This window comes from Callithrix jacchus, chromosome 1 (assembly GCF_049354715.1).
Source record: "Callithrix jacchus isolate 240 chromosome 1, calJac240_pri, whole genome shotgun sequence".
Classification (NCBI taxonomy): domain Eukaryota; kingdom Metazoa; phylum Chordata; class Mammalia; order Primates; family Cebidae; genus Callithrix; species Callithrix jacchus.
Genome location: NC_133502.1, coordinates 177,410,258 through 177,426,775, shown reverse-complemented (window position 1 = coordinate 177,426,775; position 16,518 = coordinate 177,410,258). Strand labels below are relative to the sequence as shown.

Here is a 16,518-nt window from a genome sequence, read left to right as displayed (position 1 = left end):
GCCTAATTACATGGTCCATATCTTTTTCTTGTTGTTTTGGAGGGGTTTTTTTTGTGTGTTTTTTTTTTTTTCTCACGTGGCCAATGTCTTAGTCATGCTTACAAAATAAACCTGTCCAAAAAAAATCACAACAAATTTAGTTTAAGATCTAAATTGGGCCAGGCCTGGTGGCTCACGCCTGTAATCCCAGTACTTTGGGAGGCTGGGGCAGGAGGCTCTCCTGAGGCCAGAAGTTGGAGACCAGCCTGGCCAACATAGCAGGAGTTAGAGACCAGCCGGGCCCCATCTCTACTAAAAATACAAAAATTAGCTGGGCATGGTGACACACACCTGTAATCTCAGCTACTACTTGGGAGGCTGAGGCACTAGAATTGCTTGAACTTGGGAGGCTGAGGTTGCAGTGAGCCAGCACTGCACCACTGCACTCCAGCATGGGCAACAGGGCAAGATTCCCTCTCAAAAAAAAAAAAAAAAAAAAAAGTCATTAATGGCTCACTTCTGTAATCTCAGCACTTTGGGAAGCCAAGTTGGGGGACTGCTTGAACCCGAGTTCGAGAGCAGCCCTGGCAACATAGTGAGACACTACCGTGCACACACAAAAAAGGTGTGCATTGTGGCTCACACTTGTATTCCCAACTAATATAAAGTCTGTCAATTAAAAGAGAAAGAGGCCCGGTGAGGTGATTCATGCCTGTAATCCCAGCACTTTGAGAGGCCAAGGCGGGTGGATCACTGAGGTCAGGAGTTCCACTAGGCTGGCCGACATGGCGAAACCCCGTCTCTACTAAAAACACACACACACAAAATAGCTGAGCATGGTGGTGCGCGCCTGTAATCTCAGCTACTTGGGAGGCTGAGGCAGGAGAATTGCTTGAACCCAGGAGACGAAGATTGCAGTAAGTTGAGATCACGCCATGGCACTCCAGCCTGGGCGATGGAGCGAGACTCTGTCTCATACAAACAAAAAACTGTACATGAACAATCTATAAGAAACCTGGATTAAATTATCTCATTTTCAGCTCTGAATCACACTGCAGTTCAAGGCCCGAGGGTCCCCATGTATAAAGCCTTACGGAAGCCCGGCGTGGTGGTGCATGCCTGTGGAACCAGCCTCGGCAACATATCAACACCCTGTCTCAAAAAAATAATTTTAAAAACAAACTACTCAGAGGTCTAAGTGTTGTAATTGTCCGAACTCGGAGGAGGGCTCTGAGCCATCCAAGGTTCAGGATAGTAACCGCAATGCCAACCATTTGGGCACCTACTCCGCCCAACCCCTACAGCCTACACACTCCTGCAGCCGCCAGGCACCCAGGCCACGCCCCCGTGAGCATTGGTTCTCCGATTGGATAGCTTGAAGGAGGTGTGGCCGGAAGAGGAGAGTCTCATTGGCAGGGGCGTGGCCGACGGTCTGCGCGGAACATGGCGGAGCGCAGGACAAAGCGCCCGTGCGGTCCGGTAAGTGCGGGCAGCGGGATCTCGTGCGGGGCAACAGGGTGGAGGCGTGACAGCCAGCGGCGTGGGGGCCTGCGCCGGGGCCGGGCCGCGCCTTCTGCTTCCTGCTTCCCGCTGATCCCAGGCCGGAAGGAAGCCCTGAAGATGCCGCGTGAGCCGCTGCGGGATGGAAACAGCGCCGGTGTCCTCTCCGGAGCCCCCAAGGGCTCCCTGGCCCCTGCTGGATTACGGAGGCGGGACTCAGCTCGCAATCTTGAATCCAGAGCCCTTTCTTGCCTATGTCTTCTGACTTCCAGGGCGACTGTGGGTAGTCCTGTCCCCTGAGCCTCAGTTTTCTTTTCTATGGGAACTCATTCGACAGTTTCTTGAGTGCTTTCTGTGTGCCAGGCCGGGTTCCAGGCACTGGCGATACAGCGGGTCCCTGCCCTCCTGCCGCTTTCTGGGGCAGCAGTTTGCAGAGGTTCCTTGGCTTCCTTATCGCCCCATGTGGAGGGGCTGGCTGTGTAGGAGCAAGCGGACCCCCTCCAGGTGAGACCAGCCTCAGACACAGTCCTCCTCCCACTCCTTCTCCAGGGTGAACACGGCCAAAGGATTGAGTGGCGAAAATGGAAGCAACAGAGTAAGTAAGGGTGGGGAGTATCTGCGCCCACCCTTCCCATAGACCACTCTCAGCAGTGCTCAGTCACACCTTGGAGAAAGACACCTACTGTGTCCCCTCTGGGTCCTACAGCACCCAAAGTTGGGAGGCAGGGGCCGGGAGCCCTGGGGAGGCCCCCTTGCTGCCCTCTGGCTGCTTACCCAGCAGCTCTGCAGAGTCCAGGCTGAGCCAATCAGTGGGAACTATCTCCTCCGCCAATCGGGATGTTCTCTTATCTAGAGAAAGAGGAGAAAAAGAAATGGAAGGATCTCAAGCTGACGAAAAAACTGGAGAGGCAGCGGGCACAAGAGGAACAGGCAAAGCGCCAGGAAGAGGAGGAAGCAGCGGCAGAGAGGGAGGAGCACGGTGAGCTGGGGCCTTAGGGAGGGCCACAGATTGTGGCCCACAGTAGATGTCCTGCAGGCAGAGCAGATCTGGAAGGGCCCTTACAGACCAGTAGGTCCAAACATCTTGTCCTGATGGAGAAACTGGGACGCAGAGAAGGGAGGGAGGCAGCTGAGTTCTGACTTACTGCTTAGGTAAATTTCCAGCCTATGGAATGTAAGCCTCATCTCCCTCTTTTTTTTTTTTTTTTTTTTTTTTTGACAGTCTTGCTCTGTCGCCCAGACTGGAGTGCAATGGCACCATTTCTGCTCACTGCAACCTCCACTGTCCAAGTGCAAGCAATTTTCTTCCCTCAGCCTCCCAAGTAGTTGGGATTACAGGAATGTGCCACTACACCTGGCTAATTTTCATATTATTAGTAGATACATGGTTGCACCATGTTGGCCAGGCTGGTCTCGAATTTCTGACCTCAAGTGATCCATCCACCTCAGCCTCCCAAAGTGCTGGGATTATAGGTGTGAACCACCAAGCCCAGCCCAAGCCTAGTATCTCTTAACTTAGACCTCTAGAACTTCATGATCTTCATGATTTTTTTTATTTATTGACCATTTTCTGTGGGCTTTACTTTCATTTTTCATTTAATTATTTTGATTTTATAAGAATGACAGAAAACTACAAAGAAAGGAACAATCCCAGCAAACATTGTAGCAAGTTCCTCCAGACAGTTATATCTACTTACCCTTGTGTAGCAAAGTATAGATCCAATGTTACAACAGTGAAATCATGTTACCTAAGTGCTTCCTCCACTTTTTTTTAAAGACAGTGTTTCACTCTTGTTGTCCAAGCTGGAGTGCAATGGCACAATCTCAGCTCACTGCAACCTTGGCCTTCCAAGTTAAAGCTATTCTCCTACTTCAGCCTCTCAGGTAGCTAGGACTACAGGCATGCACCACCATGCCTGGCTAATTTTTTGTATTTAGTGGAGACAGGGTTTCACCATGTTGGTCAGGCTGGTCTCCAACTCCTGACCTCAGGTAAGCCACTGCGCCTGGCCTTTTTTTTTTTTTTTTTTTTTGTGACATAGTCTCACTCTCTTGCCCAGGGTGGAGTGCAATGGTACAATTTCAGCTCACTGCAACTTCCACCTCCAGGGTTTAAGTGATTCTCTTGCTTCAGCCTCCCAAGTAGCTGGAATTATAGGCATGTGCCACCATGCTCTGCTAGTTTTTGCATTTTTAGTACAGATGACATTTCACCATTTTGGCCAGGCTGGTCTTGAACTCCTGACCTCAGGTGATCCGCCTGCCTCAGCCTCCCAAAGTGCTGGGATTATAGGAGTGAGCCACCTTTTGTGATACCTTGGGCCATGTGTTTGACTTCCTGGGGCTGAAGTTTCCTCGGCTGTAAATGGGATAATGGCAGTGTCCTCACTGGGATGAGGTTAATGGCCATTGGGTTAACGTGCACACACAAAAGGCTTATTAGATACCAGCTTACATTTGATCCCTATTTGATAGCTGGAGAACTGAGGTAATTAGGGGGACAGGATATGAACTTAGGCCATTGCTGCTGCCCACTCCACAGCCTCACCCAGTGGTCTGCCCTGCTCAAAGGAGCCTCAGAGATTGCTGCATCATTTTCCTCCTGGGGACCGAGGCCCAGAGAGGGGAGGTGGATCTATTTTGCTCACCTCAAAATTCCTCCGATTTGGAAAATTCTCTAACCTTGGGCACTGGGGACAAAGGAAGGGAGATGAGGGTGGGGGACCCTTGCCTCTCAGGCTGACTGGGAACACCCCTTCCTTCAGGGCGGCCCTACACCTTAAGTGTAGCCCTGCCGGGCTCCATCCTGGACAATGCCCAGTCGCCGGAGCTTCGCACCTACCTGGCTGGTCAGATTGCCAGAGCCTGCACCATCTTCTGTGTGGATGAGATTGTGGTGTTTGATGAGGAGGGCCAGGATGCCAAGTGAGGGGACATCCCACAGGGTGCCAGGGCTGGAGGAGATAGAGGGGCTGCCGGGATGGGCCAAGGCTTTGCCCTGCCCCCTGTCCACATGCCTGGCTCTTCCCTCATGTCCGGCTCTTCCCTCATGCCCTGCCTGAAATACTCCCTCTGTATCCTTAGTGGGTAGGGTTGCCGGGTGAGGGTGGTGACTGCAGAGGTGGGATTGGGAGCCAGAGGCCTAAACCCATACCTCAGCTGTCACCCAGGCTATAGTGCAGTGGCACAGTCATGGCTCACTGCAGCCCTACTTCCTGGGCTCAAGTGATCCTCCCAACTCAGCCTCCTGAGAAGCTTCGATTATAGGCGGGCACTTGTAGGGAGGAGCCCTTGAAGGGGCCACAGATGGATCCTTAGTCCCCATCTCTCTCTCCAGGACTGTGGAGGGGCAATTCATAGGAGTTGGCAAGAAGGGGCAGGCGTGCGTACAGTTGGCCCGGATCCTGCAGTACCTGGAGTGTCCGCAGTAAGGGGGTCCCCCCAGAGCAGGAGGGAGGGCTGTGTCAAAGTGGAGGCCAGGTAGGAGGCAGCTTCCCCTGGGAACATCCTTAGGTCAGCATTCTTTCCCAGGTACCTGAGGAAGGCATTCTTTCCCAAGCACCAGGATCTACAGTTTGCAGGTAAGGCTGTGTGGGCCCACCCCCCATTTCCCCTGGATGGTGCCACAGACACTGAGAGACCACCCAGTCCTACCCCGCACTATCCAGGTGGGAAAGCAGGCCCAGGAGAGCAAGACCTGTGCCTGATGCCAAGCTGCAGGTCTGTGGCAGAGCTGGGCCTCTGCTCCAGGGTCCCCACTGTACCCTGTGTGCCCAGCACTTCCCAGACTCCTCCCGGCCCTGCCTCCACAGGGCTCCTGAACCCCTTGGACAGCCCCCACCACATGCGTCAGGACGAGGAATCCGAGTTCAGAGAGGGCGTCGTGGTGGATCGGCCCACCAGGCCGGGCCACGGCTCCTTTGTTAACTGTGGCATGAAAAAGGTAGGAACCAAAAGGTGGGCTGGGACATACCTCCAGGACACATCCTGGCAATGGAGGACAAGCAGGGGGATGTTGGGGGACCCCTGGACCTGCCTGAAATACCCCCACTCATGCAAATGTGGGCCAGAAAATTGTGCAAAATGGGGCCAATAGATCAACCCAGGAATAAATTCACTGTTGCTTAAAAAGCAAATCAATAGAAGACAGTCCTCATGGTCCCAACAAAACCCTGCAGAAACAAGTTGAATGTCACCCTGGAGCTGCTCCCGTGTGGCGCAGAGTCAAGCCGGGACGGGGCCATTCATCTGCCGCCTCTTTACCCTCAAGTCAGAGACAGAAACATGCATGTGTATGGGGTCCCTCTCCTGTCAGAAAGCACAGCCAGAAGCGGTGGCTCACCCCTGTACTCCCAGCACTTTGGGAGGCTGAAGCAGGCAGATCACTTGAGGTCAGGAGTTCAAGACCAGCCTGGCCAACATGGTGAAACCCCTTCTCTACTAAAAGTGCAAAAATTAGCCAGGTGTGGTGGCGTGCCTGTAATCCCAGCTACTCAGGAAGCTGAAGCAGGAGACTCACTTGAACCGGGGAGACAGAGGGAGCAGTGAGATGAGACCATGCCACTACACTTCACCCTAGGTGACAGCAAGACTGCATCTCAAAAAAAAAAGTGGCAGAGCTATCAAAATGTAGAAAACTGGGTTTCATCTACTTCCATGCTGTGCCATGAGAGCCCTAAGCGCGCGTGTCCGGCCAGTGGCCTGTGTTTTGCATAAATAGTTTCTTGTGAGCAGGTCCCCCCCAGTGCCAGGGGTGGAGGGTGCCAGGTTGACCTGGACCCCTGGACCCCTTGCCAGCCCCAGGAATCCCCTGGCACCATCTGAAAGAGCCATGACCACTGCTGATCTTGAGGGGAATGGCACTCATTTCTTCTGGCTTCTCCCCAGGAGGTGAAGATTGATAAGAACCTGGAGCCCGGGCTTCGGGTGACCGTGCGACTGAACCAGCAGCAGCTGCCAGGTATCTGAAAGGTTCCCCAGCCCCTGGGTTGGCCTGACCAGCTCCAGGGCTCAAAGCCACCTCCTTCCATTCCCTGTCCCCTCATCCCATCTTACAGACTCTGTTACCCCTGCAGAATGCAAGACCTACCGTGGCAAAGTGGTATCATCGCAGGACCCTCGCACCAAAGCTGGTCTCTACTGGGGCTATACCGTCCGTCTGGCCTCCTGCCTCAGTAAGGACAGAGCTTCCTTCTCTGAATATCCATCCATCTCTCTGGGAGGTGGCAGGGAGCCTTGCCTGACCCAAATATCAGACCAAGGTTCTTGCCCTGTCAACGTGCTGTGTGTCCCTGGGCAAGTGCTTTTCCTTCTCTGGGCCTTGTTCTCCCTGGATGCATGGCCTGGAATGCTCTAAAAGACTACTGAGCAAAAGTATCATCATTGATTAATAATGTTTCTGTGGGGCTGGGAAGGGGGGCAAAAGGGCCAGAAATGTCAGAGGCCCACTTCGTGCTCTTGTCTCCAGCCTGGGTGACAGATGAGGATGGCTTTAGGCCTCTGGTGCCAATCCCACCTCTGCGGTCATCACCCCCACCTGGCAACTCTACCCACTAAGGATTACAGAGGGAGTATTTCAGACAGGGCATGAGGGAAGAGCACAGGGCAGAGACTGGATAGAACAGAACTTCCTATCCGTCCTGCTCAGTCCTTGACTTCCCAGGAACAGCTCTACACACCCCGACCCCCACACACCCCTGCTTCAGTACACATACATGCCCCAAGCTGTGGCTTGTGGGGAGCAGGACCCACACTGAGCTGGCCCCATCCCCAGGTGCTGTGTTTGCCGAAGCCCCCTTCCAAGACGGGTATGACCTGACCATCGGGACTTCAGAGCGCGGCTCGGATGTGGCCTCTGCCCAGCTTCCCAACTTCAGGTGGGTACCTCCTGGGGCCGGGGCCAGGCCAGGAGGAATGTGGCCAGGAACCTGCATGGTGGGCGAAGCTGCCCAGATGGCCCCTGCTGTCTGGGGTGGGGAGGGACTGAGGTTGGGTGCTGTGCTCAGTGGGGCCTTGAGGAGCACCGGAGTCACCCCTCTTGCACGTGCCAGGCATGCTCTTGTGGTGTTCGGGGGCCTCCAGGGGCTGGAAGCTGGAGTGGATGCTGACCCCAACCTGGAGGTGGCTGAACCCAGTGTCCTCTTCGACCTGTACATCAACACGTGTCCTGGCCAGGGCAGCCGCACCATCCGCACGGAGGTAAGCCCGCTGCCTCCCCACTGCCAGCTGCTGGGGCCTCGGGATCGCTCCAAGTAGGGGTTGCCATTCTTGCCCTTCCACTCACCCTTGCCCGTGGCTGCCTTGTCTGGAGGTAGTCCTCTCACCCCCTCTCAGCCTCTGACCACAGCAGTCATGCAGCAGGGACAGGGCCTGACCTTATACCCAACACTGCGTCAGGCGGAGTACAGCTAGGAGTCAACCCTGGGTGCCAGCGCCCGTCCTGGGCTCCCAAGATGTGTGACCGAGGGGGCTCTGCCCACCCCTGCTCCAGCCTCTGCTTCCTTAGTTTTGCATTCAGTGATCTTCCAGGGTCCTGGTTCTGCCCCTTCCTTGTGTGTGACCATGGTGGACACAGCAACGTTCCTCTTGGGGTGTCACTTGCATCTGTCCCACAGGGGAAGCTGCGTGCAGTTGGCGCCTTCCCAGGAATGGCTCTACCCACCCCTGGGCCTTATGGAACCTGTGTAGTCACTTCTGGAGTCAGGCATAGGACGCTGTGCTATGGACATTCTGCTGGGGAGGCTGGTACTCCCATCAGTCTTGCAGCGTGGCCAGCCCTATCTACCCATCCCTAAGGCCTTGCCCAGGCCAAGCGCTCTGAGCCTGCCAGCCATACACCCCAGCAAGAACCTTGGCTCCCACTCTTCCAACACCTGTGTGAGGGCTGAGAACTTCCTGCCCATCTCCTTGACTTCCCCTGGCCCTGGGAGGAGGGCATTGTTACCTTCACCCCCATTTTACGGAAGCGGAGACTGAGGAGCAGGCTCTGTGGCTCTCCAGGTGGCAGGTGTGCAGTGTGAACCTGGGCCTGTCATTAACCTCACCAGGCCCTGCTAAGGACGGTGGGCCCCAGTGGGCTGTGTCTTGGGCGGCCAGCCTCTGAGGACAGATTGGGAGCAGGGGCGCCCACTGGTCTCCAGGCCCCAGCCCACTGCCACACTTCTCTTCCAGGAAGCCATCCTCATCTCCCTGGCTGCCCTGCAGCCTGGCCTCATCCAGGCAGGTGCCCGGCACACCTGAACGTTCTAAGGGGCCCAGGACATCAGTGAAGCAGTAGTGAAAACAGAAGCTCTGCAGGTCACTTGGGACAGACACAGACAAACTGGCTCCAAAAATCCCCACCTTTAATGTTCCCCAGCCTGTACACACCCACAGTCTCGCTGGGCTCTGCCCTCACTTGCTGCCTGCTGTGATGGCCTTGAGGCTGCCTGCCCGCGCCAGGATGTTTGGCACGAACAGCAGCCCCGAGGCCCGCTCGATGCTCTCGATGGGCACCAGGAAGCGCTCCAGGGGTATGGCCTCGTCCACAGGCGCGTTGGGCATCACATAGGAGTGGAGCTCGATTTGCCCGCCTGCTGCCTCCAGGATCAGCACTTTGAAGAAGTGTGTGGGCACTGCCACATGGTTCTTGCCAATGACCTGGTACTTCACATAGGATTTCCCATCGGCCTCTGTCCTGTGGGCAGACCCAGGCACATGTGGGCAGGAGGCCTGGTTGAACCCAAGGCCACCTCTTCCAGGAAGCCTTCCCTGATTTGTCCTCTAACTTCTGTCAACCTGGCAGACCACCCTCTCACTGTGAGACTTCCTTGCCCTGCCTGGCTCCTGCTTGAGGCTGGAACTCTCTTCAGTGGAGGCTAACTCTTTCCCTCTGTTTTCCTCATGCCCCACACTGGGTCAGGCAGAGTGGGCGACAATAAACGCTGCTAGAAGAATTGAGCCTTCTGAATATTCACATCCATCTGGGGGGACACTTAACAACTGTCTGTCTCTCCCCACGGAGGTGAGCACCAAGTGGGCAAGGACCATGATACCGGATGAGAGCTTCCCCTCAGCAGTCTCCTCCCTTGCCGCAGGTCATAGGAGGCACCTTCTAATGAAATTTCATCAGTGCCCCAACCACTGCCTTGGCCAACCTGTGCTAACCCCTTACCATGGGCCAGGCCCTGGGGAAGCATGTGACATCAACCAAGAGGTCACAGGTTTTGGCCCTGTTTTGCAGGGGAGGACACAGGTCATTTGCCCACAGCACCAAGGGACTAGGTGACAAGGCCTGGATTCCATCCTGAGCCTATGGATTCCAGAGTGAGGTGCTCAGCCTCGACCTATTGCCTCTCAGTCCCAGGCCTCCGCAGTCCAGAGAAACCACAGAGCATGGCCAGAGGTGCTCAGTCGCTTCCACCTGGGAGGCAAGGGTGGAGGCCCTGGGTCAGGCAGATCTGGGTTCAAACTCCTAAGGGTGGAGGAAAGTGCTCCAAGCAGAGCAGAGACCGAAGGTGGGAGAGCTTGGTGCACCAGGGAACTGCAGGGGTTTCCATATGAGCAGAACAGCATTGGGTAGGTGTGGCAGGAGGTGACAGCAGGGAGAAGTGGGGGCAGATCCAGGGCCTGCTGCTGCCCATGGCCAGAGGAGAGATGGTAGGAGGGTACCCAAAAGGTCTTTGGCTGTGGAAATGGAATGAGGGGACCAAAGGCAGGGAAGCTGACAGACTTGCCAAGACACCAGATGAATAGTGAACAGGTATTGACCCAGAGCCTGGGGCAAGCCTGGCCCTGTGAGGGACAGTAGGGGCCTTGAGTGAGTGGGAGGTCCTGCCACCCCCAGCCTCCTGGTTTCCACCTCACCTGGGCAGGAAGAGTGGCCCTGTGCAGACATAGACATTCTGGTAGCTGCGGGTCAAGCTGCGGCTGTACTTCTCTAGGTTGTTCCAGGCATTCTGGTTGAGGTGGGGCACCTGGGAGGAGGAGGTGGGGCTTAGCAGGACTGTGGCTGGGACCCTTCCTCCTCTATCAGATGGCTGCACTGGGCCCTGAGGGAATGGACATGCCCAGAGATGCCCAGTGGGGGGCAAACATGAGGAAACTGAGGAGCAAGAAATGAAAGTCACTCCCTGAAGCCACATGGAGTCGGGCAGGGCTGACAGAGTGCTAGCCATCACCTGTCCCTCCCACAGCCCAGGTGTCAAAGCTCCCAAGAACCGAATGAAGGAAGGGGCATGTGTCCACCTTTCAGAGAGGACTGAGGCCTGTCCTCAGCCCCACCAGGGGGCTCATGGGAAGACCAGCCCTCCCAACCACCAACACTTTTCTTTTCCCAGTCTGAGCCACAGAAGAGCCTAGCTGGGAATGTTATGAATCTGCCTCCATCTTGAGCTCTCCAGGCCTTGGACAATGGAAAGTGGGTAGGGGGCTGTGCTCTGGAAGGAGGCTGGGTCAGAGGCTGCTACCCCATGGGCTCCACCCAGAGCCCCACGGCAGCCTCCATCCTCTGGTGCTGGGCTCTGCTGAGAACAGGTCAAGAGAGTGGCTGGCCCAGGGTGCACAGTGCTTGGCACTAACACCCTGACGGTGGGCCAGGTGTCTGCTTCGAAACCGATCCAAGGCAGGCAGTATAGGACGATGTCTGGAGACCCACGGTTTTATAGACCAGGGGTCCCCAACACCTGAGCCACAGACTGGTACCAGAACTGGGCCACATGGGAGGTGAGCAGCAGAAGAGCACCGGAAGCTTCACCTGTATTTACAGCCACGCCCCATCGTTGGCATGGCAGCCTGAGCTCCGCCTCCTGTCAGATCAGTAGCGGCAGGAGACAAGCCGGAAACCTATGGTGAACTGCGCATGCGAGGAGGTTGGGCGCTCCTTTTAAGAATCTAATGCCTGATCTGTCATTGTCGCCCATCACCTCCAGACAGGACTGTCTAGTCTCAGGGAAACAAGCTCAGGGCTCCCACTGATTCTACATTACGTGAGTTGTATGTTTCACTCTATATTACAGTGTAATCATAACAGAAATAAAGTGCATGATAAATGTAATGCACTTGAATCATCCTGAAACCTGCCCTGACCCACCAAGCCGTGGAAAAACTGTCTTCCAGGAAACCGGACCCTGGGGCCAAAAAGGTTGGGGGCTAGGGTTCTACCCAGACTGTCTGCCTTCTGCTGTGTGACACTGTCCGTCACTTTGCCTCTGTGAGCCTCAGCGCCGCATCACTACTGCGGGAGGAAGGTGAAGAACGGTACTGCCCCATTTTTCAGACGAGGAAAGCGACGCTCCGGGGTGCCCAGGGTTCGCAGTTGGAGCTCAAGCCCTGGTCGGCGTGCAGAGCCGCAGCCGGGAGCCCAGGGCTCCTCCCTCCCGCCACGGAATGCGGAGGGCGCGTGGGCAGCTGCCCCATCTACAGAGGAACAAGCCGAGGCCCCGCATTCCGCGACCCGCCCAGGGCGGGGGCGCTACCTGGGGCGCGACATTGCTCAGATAGAACGTGTCGTCCATGGCCTTCTGGCTCCAGCGGTGGTTGGCGGCGGCGGCCAGGTGGCCGCGATCGAAGCCGCTGCCGCGGTAGTCCGCGTTGGTGGCGCGGTGGTACGCATGCACCGAGTCGTCCTCGCGGAAGTCGCAAGCGCGGCGGTCGCCGTCGCCGCGGAGCCGCTCGGGCCGCAGCTGCTCCACCACCCAGAGCGCGCCGCGGGTGCGCGGGTCGTAGCACAGCACGTACGACTCGCGGCTCTTGAGCTGCGCCAGCCCCGGCAGCCCGTACTTAACCAGCTCGCTCGGGCCGCGGCCCGCGGGTTCCCCCGGCACGGCGGGCAAGTCAGCGGCCGCCGCCACGGGCAACACTGGCAACCGACCCAGCAGCCCCGGCGCAGCCTGCGCGTCCTCCCGACGCCGCCGCCAGCTCTCGGCGGCCGCGCCTAGCCCCGCGCCCAGAGCCAGGGTCAGGCTGGCCCGCAGCGCCCGCATGGCGTGGGGGCGACCTCCGGTGGGCGACCCACGAGCTCTTAAAGGAGCCGCGCCGGGGGACCCACTGCAGGGACCGGGCTGCTAGGACCGCGGGCGAGAGTGACTTCGCTTCCAATCACAAACGCTCCCAAGAGCTTGAGAGTCAGAGCCCAGAGGGGAGCAGCCGGCCCCAAGCGAGTGTCCCCGGCGTCCTTTCTCTGCGTATTTAATATGCGGCCTGAGGGGCGTGGCACCCTCACCTTAGCTCGCGATTGGCTCAGGTCAGGTCTGGCTCCGCCCCCACACGCAGGCGCCCAGCCTGTCTGGGGGCGCCCCCTCCTCTGCGCCTGTGCAAGGACCTCCTGCTTAATAAGCACCTCGGCAAGGTCCCGCACTGTCGAGCGCTTTTATTGTCACTGCTTAGTCTCACCCTTTACATGGCCCAGAGAGGGAGCTCCTAGCTCGTAGAACAAGCACAGGGCCCCAGAAATATCTAGCCCCAGGCTATCCTCCATGACACCATTAAAATAAGCCCCGCAACTCTACCAAATTGGCAAAGGTTTTGTTTTTTGTTTTGTGACGGAGTTTCGCTCTTGTTGCCCAGGCTGGGGTTCAGTGGCGCGATCTCAGCTCACCGCAACCTCCCCCTCCCTGGTTCAAGGGATTCTCCTGCCTCAGCCTCCTGAGTAGCTGGGATTACAGGCACGCGCCACCACACTCAGCTAATTTTTGTATTTTTAGTAGAGACGGGGTTTCATCATATTGTTCAGGCTGGTCTCCAACTCTTGACCTCGTGATCCGCCCGCCTTGGCCTCCCAAAGTGCTGGGATCACAGGTGGAGCCACCATGCCCCGCCGAAGCTTTTAAATATATTTTGAAGTCAGGTAATGTGATACCTCCAGCTTTATGCTTTGTTGTTTGTGTGGCGTTTGTGAGAAGGGGTGTCGCTCTATTGTGCAGGCTAGAGTGCAATGGTGCAATGACAGCTCACTGCAACTTCTGGCTCTCAGGCTCAAAGCATCCTCATCGGAGCCGGGACTACAACAAGCATGTGTCACCACGCTCAGCTTTTTTTTCATTTTTGGAGCGACAGGATTTTGCCAAGTTGCCCAGGCTGGTCTCAAATTTCTGAGCTCAAGTGATCTGCCTGCCTCAGCTTCCCAAAGTGCTGGGATTACAGGTGTGAGCCACCATGCCTGGGCATTTTTTTCTATTTCTCTGTAAGATGACATTGGAATCCCTATAAAAACAGGGATTACATAGAATCCGTAGATCACACATTGGGTAGTATGGACATTTTAACATTAATTTTTCCAACCCATGAAGAAGGAATGTTGTTCTTTTTCTTCAGTGTTTTATAGTTTTCAGTGTACAGGTCTTTTACCTCCTTGATTAAATTTCTTCCTTTTTTTTTTTTTTGGTGGGGGGTACTTACTGTGAATGAAAATTTTTTCTATTTCTTATCTTTTTTCTGAATTCATGTTTTTTATTTCTGCTTTTTTTCTTGATTTTTTTTTAGATAGCTTGATAGTATACAGAAATGCTGGTTTTTGTTAATTTTGTATCTTGCTGCTTTACTGAATTAATTCGAAAGCTTTTTGGTGTTTAGGGTTTTTTTCTAATATAAGATCATGTTATTGGCAAACAGAGACAATTTCACTTCTTCCTTTCCTATCTGGATGCTTTTTCTTTCTCTTGCCTAACTAGTCTAGCTGGTACTTCCAGTACCATGTTGAATGAAAGCAGAGAGTGGGTTTCCTTGTCTTGTTCCTGATCTTGGAGGAAAAAACTTCTCCTCTTGAGTATGTTGGGGTCATGCCATATATAGCTGTAACTGTTACATACCATATATGTTGAAGTACATTCCTTCTTTACCTACTTTGAGTTTTTATCATGAAAAGATGTTGAATTTTGTCAAATGCTTTTTCTACAGATAATGGGATGCTCTAAGCTGTTTTTTTTTTTTTTTTTTTAGACAGCGTATCACTCTTGTTGCCCAGGTTGTAATGCTACGGTGCAATCTAAGCTCACTGCAGTCTCCACCTCCCGGGTTCAAGCAATTCTCCTGCCTCAGCCTCCCGAGTACCTGGGATTACAGGCATGCACCACCAGGCCAGGCTAATTTTGTATTTTTAGTAGAGACGGGGTTTCTCCGTGTTCGTCAGGCTGGTCTCAAACTCCTGACCTCAGGTGATCTGCCCGCCTTGGCCTCCCAAAGTGCTGGGATTAAAGGCATGAGCCACCACAACTGACCTTAATTTTTTTTTTTTTCTTTTTTTGAGACAGTCTCAATTTGTCACCAGGCAGCAGGCTGGAGTGCAGTGGCACAATCTTGGCTCACTGCAACCTCCACCTCCTGGATTCAAGCAATTCTCCTGCCTCAGCCTCCCAAGTAGTTGGGACTACAGGTGTGCACCACCATGCCCAGCTAATTTTTGTATTTTTTCAGTAAAGATGGGGTTTCACCATGTTGGCCAGGATGGTCTTGATCTCTTGACCTCATGATCCACCCGCCTTGGCTTCCCAAAGTGCTGGAATTACAGGTGTGAGCCACCATGCCCGGCCTGACCTTAAATTTTCTTTTTTTTTTTGAGATGGAGTCTTGCTCTGTCACCAGGCTGGAGTGCAGTGGCGCAATCTCCACTCACTGCAGCCTCCGCCTCCTGGTTCCAAGCAATTCTACCACCTCAGCCTCCAGAGTAGCTGGGACCACAGATGTGTGCCACCACGCCCAGGTAATTTTTTTCTATTATTAGTAGAGACGGGGTTTCACCATGTTGGCCAGGATGGTCTCGATCTCTTTACCTCACAATCAGCCCATCTCGGCCTCCCAAAGTGCTGGGATTACAGGCATGAGCCACCGCACCCGGCAAATTCTTTTTTTCTTTTTCTTTTTTTTTTTGAGATGGAGTTTTGCTCGTTACCCAGGCTGGAATGCAATGGCGCAATCTTGGCTCACAGCAACCTCCGTCTCCTGGGTTCAGGCAATTCTGCCTCAGCCTCCTGAGTAGCTGGGATTACAGGCACGTGCCACCGTGCCCAGCTAATTTTTTGTATTTTGAGTAGAGACAGGGTTTCACCATGTTGACTAGGATGGTCTCGATCTCTTGACCTCGTGATCCACCCGCCTCAGCCTCCCAAAGTGCTGGGATTACAGGCTTGAGCCACCGTGCCCGGCCAGTCAAATTTTCTTTTTTTTTTGAGACAGAGTTTCACTCTTGTTACCCAGGCTGGAGTGCAATGGCGTGACCTCAGCTCACCACAACCTCTGCCTCCTGGGTTCAGGCACTTCTCCTGCCTCAGCCTCCTGAGTAGCTGGGATTACAGGCACATGCCACCATGCCCAGCTAATTTTTGTATTTTTAGTGAGACGGGATTTCACCTTGTTGACCAGGATGGTCTCAATCTCTTGACCTCGTGATCCACCCGCCTCGGCCTCCCAAAGTGCTGAGATTACAGGCTTGAGCCACTGCGCCCGGCCCTCAAATTTTCTTAATCTAAAAAAATAACTGGTGGCCGGACATAGTGGCTCATGCCTATAATCCCAGTATTTTGGGAGGCCAAGGTGGATAGATCACTTGAGGCCAGGAGTTAAGAGGCCAGCCTGTCCAACATGGCAAAACCCATCTCTACTAAAAAATACAAAAATTAGCCAGGCGTGCTGGTGCACACCTGCAATCCCAGCTACTCAGGAGGCTGAGGTGGGAGAACTGTTTGAACCCAGGAGGTGAACTCCAGCCTGAATGACAGAGCAAGACTCCATTCATAAAAATTAAAAAACGGAAAAGAAAAAGATGTTGAATTTTGTCAAATGCCTTTTCCACATATAATGGGTCAGTCTAAGTTTTTTTAAATCTGAAAGACAACAGGCTTTGTAATCATGTATGTAGAACCTCCTTCCCTAGTACTCCCTCTCTCCTCTCCCAGCTGCAGACCACTGAGGCTCAACTGGAAGAATTGAACAGGCTCTTACCAGAAAGGTCTCCTGGACTTTTTCTTAGAAGGCCCACTCTAACAGACTCTGACTCCATCCCTTTTCAAACATCTTTCCCTGCTCTGAGGTCGCCAGAGTTTCAGCTTATCACAGCACCAGTGCCCA

At 54.4% G+C, this 16,518-nt stretch overlaps 2 protein-coding genes across 4 annotated transcripts; one reads left to right on the top strand and one right to left on the bottom strand.

Moving 5' to 3' along the window:
• Positions 1-1,408: 1,408 nt before the first annotated feature.
• SPOUT1 (SPOUT domain containing methyltransferase 1) lies at positions 1,409-9,413 on the top strand. 3 transcript variants are annotated; one of them, XM_017976600.4, is made up of 12 exons: positions 1,409-1,458; positions 2,029-2,074; positions 2,333-2,458; positions 4,245-4,404; positions 4,817-4,906; positions 5,011-5,060; positions 5,292-5,422; positions 6,367-6,439; positions 6,555-6,653; positions 7,253-7,355; positions 7,561-7,677; positions 8,650-9,413. In XM_017976600.4, the coding sequence occupies exons 1-12, from the start codon at positions 1,423-1,425 to the stop codon at positions 8,753-8,755; spliced, it is 1,137 nt and encodes a 378-aa protein (XP_017832089.1). In that variant the 5' UTR covers positions 1,409-1,422; the 3' UTR covers positions 8,756-9,413. The 3 variants fall into 3 exon arrangements, with proteins under 3 accessions (XP_017832089.1, XP_002743410.1, XP_017832090.1); XM_002743364.6 differs by having other exon boundaries at positions 7,530-7,677; XM_017976601.4 differs by lacking the exon at positions 4,245-4,404.
• Positions 8,806-12,622, bottom strand: ENDOG (endonuclease G). Its single transcript, XM_002743363.6, has 3 exons — positions 11,934-12,622; positions 10,324-10,433; positions 8,806-9,154 (listed from the first exon to the last, which is right to left on the bottom strand). Exons 1-3 carry the CDS (start codon positions 12,438-12,440, stop codon positions 8,872-8,874), a joined length of 900 nt encoding a protein of 299 aa, XP_002743409.1. The 5' UTR covers positions 12,441-12,622; the 3' UTR covers positions 8,806-8,871.
• Positions 12,623-16,518: the final 3,896 nt, after the last annotated feature.

Excerpts from the sequence above, each read along its gene's own strand:
- SPOUT1 (XM_017976600.4), top strand. The coding sequence starts at position 1,423 with ATGGCGGAGCGCAGGACAAAGCGCCCGTGCGGTCCG. Across the intron at positions 4,907-5,010 it reads CAGTACCTGGAGTGTCCGCA|GTACCTGAGGAAGGCATTCT; the intron begins GTAAGGGGGTCC and ends ATTCTTTCCCAG. Across the intron at positions 6,654-7,252 it reads CCGTCTGGCCTCCTGCCTCA|GTGCTGTGTTTGCCGAAGCC; the intron begins GTAAGGACAGAG and ends CCCCATCCCCAG.
- ENDOG (XM_002743363.6), bottom strand. The coding sequence starts at position 12,440 with ATGCGGGCGCTGCGGGCCAGCCTGACCCTGGCTCTGGGCGCGGGGCTA. Across the intron at positions 10,434-11,933 it reads TGAGCAATGTCGCGCCCCAG|GTGCCCCACCTCAACCAGAA; the intron begins GTAGCGCCCCCG and ends TCCTCCTCCCAG. Across the intron at positions 9,155-10,323 it reads GGGCCACTCTTCCTGCCCAG|GACAGAGGCCGATGGGAAAT; the intron begins GTGAGGTGGAAA and ends GTCTGCCCACAG.